Below are 8,607 nucleotides of genomic sequence, written 5' to 3' on the forward strand. Positions count from 1 at the left end.
TCTGGTGAGTGAAGGGTTAAAGGTCACATTTTTATTTATTGGCAAAAATTAATTTATTCGAGAACATTTTAAAGTGGGGAGTCAATGAGTTCAATGTATATAGCCTTAAGAATATAGCATATTAATTAAAAAACTAAAGTTAACAAATAAATAACAAAACTTCAAACGTAAACAAATAAAACCAAATGCATAAAACCAAACTTCAAACTAAAAACAAATATAACAAGTAAATTAGTCAGCATTCAATTCCTGCTGATTCTTCAACATATAACTCCAGCCTGTTGCTGGCCTTGCAAACACAGCAGAACGGCAGGTAAGATGGTAAAAATCTCCTCAAGATGAATGTAGACCTCCCTCACTCGGAGTGGTTGGTTGTTGATGGACAAGTCGTCAAAAGGTTAAACGTGAGGCGTGTTCCAGGTCACATCTCAAGGTCTTTCAAATTCAGCCCAGGATTGGTATGGTTACAAGGACTGAGATGCGGGAGGTGGTGTCAATTTTTGCACCCTCAGTGCTCCTGGTGGACAGTCCTGTCTCTGAGAGCTGTAGTCCTGGTCTGGGCCCTGGGAAAGCTTCTGCTGCAGTGTTCAGACCTAGGGGTGGAAAAGACCTGGTGAGGACCTGCCATGTCACTTATCCCATACACAGCAGCACAATTCAGCAGGATAATCCAGGATGATCTTTCATCTGAGGTCATTCTCTCATGCCCAAGAGAGAAGGGTAAGAGATCCCACAGGCCTGCATATTTTCCCAGCTTTTAAAACTGCTAAAAATTAAACAGTGAACAGCAGATAATTCCAATCATACGTATACATTATATTTTAATATCATGTAGCAATGTCTCAATGTCAGATGAGGAGAGATATGAACAAACTAGAAAACAATAGGAAGGCCTTGGAAGTCTGGCCATCACTGAAATGAAGACTATTATTATTCCTCCAGTGCAGGAATATGCCTGGGGTCCACATGACAACCTCAAAATCTGCAAAGATCCAGAGAAACAATATCTCAAGAAGTACATGCACACTGAAGTGATATTATACTTGGCAAGAATATGCTGCATGGAAATCTTGCCGAGGGTAGGCATTGAAGTCCAAAGGAGATACTCATGCAGAAAATAAACTATACCACTCCTTTGTTTATGTGTATCGTAAAACTATTTGTGGGGAGACCTAAAGGCACTGGGCTCAGATAATACAAGAGAGCACAGACTGGAGGGATCAGTACACAATATCCAGAATCTCTATGGATCACATACACTTCATGGACGGAATTTCTTTTAAAATGGACAAGAAAAATATTCTGAGCTGCTCCTAGGTGACAGGTGCTGAGAACTATGGAGAAAGCCACACACCCAATAAGACAGTTTATAAGTACAGGGAATCTACTTGGGTCCTCTCATCCTGTGCTTTCAAATCCTCTCAGTGACACCGAAATGATGCTGCATCTTCTCAGAAAAGGCCTTTTGCTCAGTGACCAGTTTTTGCTGATTCAGGGGGTCCTGCAGACTTTCCTCCATTCTCTCCTCATCCTGGTCATTAGAAGATTATATTGTCCATGGAGACATACATGTATACAGACACAGACAGACAGACACCCAGACATACACACTTTTGAACTCACCCAAATATATTTGTTCACATATACAAGCAGAGTATTTTGCAGAATGTGGTTAGTTTCCCAGTTAATGGTAATAGAAGGGATCACCCAGTCTACTATTGTGGCATAAGAAAAAAAAAACCTGGAGTGGAGTAAGTACACCATGAGCATAGCCTAAAGACAGCTCAGCCAATAAAGTGTATTCCCCTGAAAATCAGAAATTAGAAATGTGACATCTAGGCCTGTTAGCCAAGCCTGTTTAGCAAGGTCACAAGGCCGTGCACAGGAGGCTGATTTCAGGAATCAGAGCACTGGGGGGGGGGGGGGGCAGCTGAGCCTCTTCAGTCCTCTGCTCACTGTTTCCCAGTGCATGCAAAGTGAGCTGCATTTTTCAATATGAGGTCCCTTTACCATACAGTACCTGACAGGGGAAACAAACTACCAGCACAAACAGCTAGGAAATCTCCATAACCACAATCCAAGGTAAAACTTGTACTGGGATGCTATCAGATATAATTCCAGTAAGATAAGGCTGACTAATTCAAAGCCAAATGCTGGCAGGTATAATCAAACTCAGCCGCAGTCCATGGAAGGGCTGGACAACATTGTACCTTTTCACTTTCTGACTGATGGACATCTGGGTAATTTTGCTTCATGGCTGCTCTGAGGTGAACCACTAAACACTAATGTGCCACAGTTTCTCTGCTCACACCTACTTCTTGTTCTGGAATCGCTGTGTCAAAAGGTTGAACTTTGACAAGAGTTGTACACTGCTTCTCACAGGGCTACCCATTTGACACCTCCAGCAATGTCTGAGGGTCATCACTGTTCTAAACCCTCCTTACAGATGATTTTCACTCAGATCAAATGATTTTGAATAACAATGGTTAAGATTGCCACAACACAACACAGGGTGAGTGCTTTGGACGATTTTGAGCCTAAGTTTCTGTCTGAGGCAAAGATGTGATTCCACCTCAGCATAACTCCTGGACATCTTCTGCTTGCAGATTCAACTCTAAGCAAATTAATCTTCCAATTAACAAATTCCAGGCCAAACTCCAAAGCCAAGGTATATTCAACCAATTAGGCCAATCTGGAAAGAAAGTGGTGGCAGGTAACGATTAACATAACCAGGATGTTGAGAAGACACAACAAGCCACATGACCTTCCAGTGTTACTATACACCGAGAGCAAAGAAGGCAGAAGAGCTCTGAGTCATCAGTTTCTATACTGAGGTATATAGATTTCACACAGCAGCCTCTCCTCACATCCCTGTACCCTATTCCTGAGTTTTCTCCAAGTAATATCAATGTTTATGAATAGTTTTCCCAGTGTAAATAGTTTGAATAGTGATCAAGACCCCATTAAGAACAGTTTAAAATGTAATTGGAAAGATTATGTTTTCTCTTCTTCTTTCTCTCTCAGAGTGTTTGTGGTGTGTGTGTGTGTGTGTGTGTGTGTGTGTGTGTGTGTGTGTGTGTGTGTATACTTTTACATGTTTCTAAATATGCACATATAGACTTATACAATATATATAAATATATATATGTGTCTGTGTTCAGAAACTTGATGACTTCACACACACATGTGAAAAAGCACACATATACACACACTTATATATATAAGACCCCCATATCACAAACAATTAAAACAAACAACTTCCAAAGTACAATATGCACCATAGTCATAAACATGATCACACATATATGTACCCACAAACACACAAAAAACACCACCCCACACACAGAGTCAGAAAGAGATGGAGAGAGGGGGGGGGAGAGAGAGAGAGAGAGAGAGAGAGAGAGAGAGAGAGAGAGAGAGAGAGAGAGAACAGAAATCATAAGTGAGAAGCAGAAAAGAATGGGGAGGCCATCATGCTGGAAGAACAGTTTTTGAATGCAGATTAGGCAAAGGAAATGTGTCAAGTGAGAGCTTAGACACTGCTATCCATCCCTTATAGAGTAAACCTGTGTAGGGAATGCACTTCTTGGGCACACTAGGTTGAGAGAGCTGGACAAAAATATCCCTCTAATCCTCACATATCTCACACAAACCCTCACCCTGAGAGAAGTCTTTCCTACATCCCTGTTCATCCAGTCAGCTCCAGGACATAAGGCACAGGAAAGAACACTAAAACACTGACATAAAACAGGACGGACAAAACCGCTTCTCAAGCTCTGTCACTAGAAACCACGATTTGGACAGGCAGGAGGGACCATTTTCAATGTACGGGGAAAAGGAGAGAAAGTCCACAAGCCCCATCATAATTGACAATGAGAGCCATTCTTTTGGCAATTGAACTGAACTCTAATCAGTTCTGTGCACTACAAAGACGGCTACCTCATGGCATCCCTCTAGCATAATGGCATGTAAGTGTGCAGTGTGTGATCAACAGATCCCCCTTAAGGAAATGCATTTTCTAGTTGAGCAGGAGGATTTGGTTGTCAATCCTCCAGTTTCTTGCATGAAGCTAACATCACAGAAAGTTTTGTAATTGTTCAAAGAGATGAAAAACTGGATGAGACCTAGGAGAGTGTCTGGATAAGGTGGAGAAAGGTTAAACTGGTTTGACTTGGTTTATGCTTAGATATCAGGAAAACCTGCCCTTGATGCTTCATTCATCCTACCTGAGGCTGCTTGTTACACGGATTTTCATACTGGCTTCCCCACAGAACCTTGTTGTTTCCTTAATAGACTCTTCCAGTGCAATCTGTTCCCATAGAAGCTCCCTGTTCTCATGCCGTGCTCTCTGGGCATTGTTCTTCAGCTCAAACAACTCAGTTAGGAGGGGGCAGAAGCTGCGGCTGAGACACAAAGAAAAAATGGTGACTCCCAGCCAGTCTCCAACTTCCTCCCACGTCTCCAAGTCCATTACTCCTTCTAGGGTCCTGATCTGAAGAGAGTCCCAGATTATAGTCCAAGTCCACAGTAGCCATGGAGCATGACCTAGAGACAGGTCAAATGGAGAAAAGAGCCACATTCCAGAAGACTCAGGGCACTTCTCAAAAACCTGACACCATTGATTCAAGTTTTTCCCAGAAGAGGACTTAATCCCCATGTGTGCTTATTTGTCCATTTTATTAGAATGTCGCTTGGAGGCCAATCTTTCTGTGTCCTGTGTGTCCTAGAGCCTTCCTTAGACACAGGCTTCCTGGTCTGCTTCAAACACTAAAAAGCCTGATCCTCACTTTACTTCAAAGATAAGAATGGGCTGACACATGCTGTGCCCTGTGCTGGGGTCACAACCTTGTAAGTTACTCACCAGTACCAGTCATTTTCCAGTGTTAGGTGTGTACATTTGACCAAAGCTCTATTGACCTGCTCGCTCATTTTCTTCATGTCGGTCATCACTTCCTGGTGCTGCATCGTGAGCATTTCAGACTCAAAGTTGTTCCTGTGGTAAGGCATGGTCCAAGGATGAAATAACATTATGAATGAAGGATTCAAGAATTACATGAATTCAGACTGAATCCTGAACTACCCCAGCCTAGGACATGCCACGCCCTTGCTTCTTGGTACTGGGTCATTTGATATTTATTAAGTTTATTATTGTGAACACGGAGACAGCAGTGCCAGGAAACAGAAGGAGGGAGCTGATTTGCTTGAGCTCCCTGAGGGGGTTTGAAGGAATAGACTAGCTTGCCAAGAACATTCGAGGACCCTGTGTCACAATCCAGGCTCCAACTTAAGCCCATGAAGACTATTCTCCTGTTCTTAGGTAACAATTCTCAATCATAGAATCTATTGCTACATGAAAACACAAAGGAACATGAACAGTATTTACAGGGAAAAGAATTTATAACACGCACCAGGAGATTCCCATGTGCGTCCACCTGAGCAGATGTGAAATGTTCTACTGCTCACAGTGAGGCTCTCACCCTCATCATTATCATGCCATGGAAATTGACACAGGATAATTCTCAGGCCAAATCAGTACATAGAATACCCAGATCTTAAGTGATACACACAAACACACTCACACATGCCTACACACACACAAACTCACACAAAACACACACACTCTCTCTCTCTCTCAAATACAATTAGAATGCCAATTAAATATAAGGATGTGGCATTATCTCCAAATACAATGAATAAAATCAGAGAAAACCAGTGATCCCCTGTTGTCAGTCCAGTCACACACTGTGAGGCAGCAAGTGGGATTGGGCCCCTCCAGCTCTTCACAGGACCTATTGAACCCAAAGCACCTCCACGTCAATTACAACAATGATTGGTCATAATCAGAGCACCTAGAAATTCCCACAAGCCAACACCTGTCCAGTCTCCTTAAACCACACAATGAGAGCTCACACACTACTACCCTCACTCCCAGACTGTGATTCAATCAGGCCACAGGCTATGATTTCCGTTTGTAGGAATTAAAATAGCCTGTGCCACCATCCCATTCCCATCTGAACTTCACATTCTGATGCAATCAGGAAAGTGATTTTGACCATGAGGACACCCTGGAGCTGTAGCCTACTGTGATGTGAGGAAATGTGGATTTAACAGAACTTGCATTGTGACTACCTGTCATTTAAATTCTTTCCTGGGTAATCGGCCAGGATACTCCTGAGTTCATCTCTCTCCTTCTGCATCTTCTGGAGAGCAATTTTGATGTTCTCCAAACGCTTCATTCTCTCCTCTTCAACAGGTGTCGTAGAGGGTTGGGACGATGCCTTCTGATCAAACTCTGTAGGTAGATAAATACCAGTAAACAGGCATATATGTGGACACAGTGTCAAGAAAAACTATGCTTACTCTAAACAGAAGTCTGAGGATGAACAGTTCTACAGATACAGTGAATCCCTGACAGAGCAAGAAAGCTATCTTTAAGCTGAACTCAGCTAGTTCCCTGTTCCCACCATCAGAGCCATATGATGACATATGCCATCATAGATATAGACCACACCTCCTAAAGCCATTCCTCTGTCACTGAAATTCTAAAGCTGGCCTAAACAAGAAGAATTGGAGGACCTTCTCAGCTAATGTCTGATGTGAGGCAGGTAAGTCCTTGAGTTCAAACTGCTTAACATCTTGAATCCCTAATCATGTGTGTTCAAGGACAAAGTAACTGAGACCTTGATATATGACCAGGAGAGTATCCCTCTTGGCATCAATTACCCAAGTAATCTACAGGACACTGCTGAGAATGAAGTGTTTCAACAGCCGATCGTGGAAGAGACACTTTGTTATTCTTATAAAGGCTCATCCTGGTATTCTTTGACACTGCCCAGGACACTAAAGAGATCCAAGGAAAGCCCCTTGACATATAACAGTTCTTGGTTTTCTGTCAAACTAATGATCAGAAATTATTGTGTCTGGGTCAGCCATTAGGAAGACTGAGGCTCTAAATCATACGTCCTACTCCTGGAAGGAACAACACAAGCCAACCTCCTCCAGGGAGCTCCCCTTGCCCTGCCCAGTACTCACTTGACCTCCTCAAGGACATTTCCATTCGTCTTCTTCTCCAACATGATAGAAGGCTGGCCTCCCTCTGCCTTGGTCTGGTGCCTGCATGGATATGATTGTCCCTCCGAAAGAGACTGAGGATCCTGGAGAACATGCCTCCTCGGGAACCCATTAGGAAATGAAGGGAAATCGCTCAGGCAGTTGGTGTCACCACAACACTGCTGACATCACAGAACATTCTAGTATCTCCTGGATACAAGAGAATTTCCAGGGAAGACACTACCGGTGATGTCACTGGGAAATGCCATAGCTTACTTGCTAACTACCTCCACCCAGACTGACCAGTTTCTGCAGTGGCTTTTCCAGAGACTCGCTTTTGAGCCAGGAACACCCATTCGCTCACTCTCCTTCCAGAGCTTCAGAGTTCTCACTGCTTCATTACAACTCAGTTGCTGAGGAGAGGGAGAGTTGTATCAGACCTTGAAATGGATAGAACATCTTTGTTAACAGCCAAAGACCTAAAGACCGTGGATGAGGGATATTCTTCTTCCTGAAATGTATAAACCCAGTGTCCATGCATGTGACATATAGTCCAATTTCTACAGTTGTTACTGTTCCCCAGAGGCGAATATTTTTTTCCTTCACCTTTAAATGTATGCAAGTTGGAGTATGTTGTTTCATGGAGTGTGCCTTGAGAGGGGTCATGGTTTCAATATATTCACCCATGTTTTTTCCTGAAATCTCTGTCTTACCATCCCATTTTGTGCAATGGAAACTCCCTTTTCCTGGCAAAAAAGCTTCTCAGGTATAGAGCAAACATCAAATTGTAAACTTTCTGTCCATTCTTAAAGTTAAAATCCCCAAAAGTGAGGGAGGAACTGAGACCCAAGCGAGAGCCATGGAGGGGCAGAATGCAGAGGTGCTGCTGGCCAAGGAAGAGCAGGAGGAAGCAGAGAAGCTGTAGCACATCATGGTGCACTGGGAGCTAGAATTGGAGTTCGACCTGGGCAACCTGCTGGCTTCACTCTGAGGACCTACAGGGTGCTTAACCATCATTTATAACTCAGTATCTGGTGTCTCTCTGGCCACCGAGGGAACTGCATTCAGAGGAACCACAGACAAAAGTCATCCAAAGAACAATTCACCAAAATAAATAAAAATTAGTACATTTTTCTTTCAAAAAGGCATACAAATGTATGGTCAAGTCAAACAAAACCCAAGGAAACACAAGAAATGAAATATTTTACAACAACCCAAGAGTGCAAGAAACAGTATAAAAACAATCTCTTAGGGGTTGGGAATTTAGCTCAGTGGTAGAGCAAGGCCCCAGGTTGGTCCCCAGCACCAAAAAAAAAAAAAAAAAAAAAAAAAAAAAAAAAAAAAAAAAAAAAAAAAGAAAAGAAAAAAAAAGACCAATCTTTTAAATCTATAATAATTCTATATGTATTTCTTGAAATAGCAGTTGGAGGAAGCAGGCTGTCATGCTCTTATAAGTTCCATAGCCTCATCAACCCTTGTGACAATCTCCACCTGTTTGATTTTTTCTTAAGCACAGATATGTGTGAGTTAGAATCCCGAGGTCTGTCTGTGATCAGA

The 8,607-nt window shown here is 42.6% G+C and overlaps 1 protein-coding gene across 1 annotated transcript; it reads right to left on the reverse strand.

The window, feature by feature from the left end:
* On the reverse strand, positions 1-7,234 carry LOC148000693 (disks large homolog 5-like). The gene is made up of 5 exons (XM_087587146.1): positions 7,033-7,234; positions 6,130-6,292; positions 4,862-4,993; positions 4,227-4,403; positions 1-593 (listed from the first exon to the last, which is right to left on the reverse strand). The coding sequence occupies exons 1-5, from the start codon at positions 7,181-7,183 to the stop codon at positions 509-511; spliced, it is 708 nt and encodes a 235-aa protein (XP_087443272.1). The 5' UTR covers positions 7,184-7,234; the 3' UTR covers positions 1-508.
* Positions 7,235-8,607: the final 1,373 nt, after the last annotated feature.

Source organism: Rattus norvegicus, chromosome 15 (genome assembly GCF_021556685.1).
Source record: "Rattus norvegicus strain SHRSP/BbbUtx chromosome 15, alternate assembly SHRSP_T2T, whole genome shotgun sequence".
Lineage (NCBI taxonomy): Eukaryota > Metazoa > Chordata > Mammalia > Rodentia > Muridae > Rattus > Rattus norvegicus.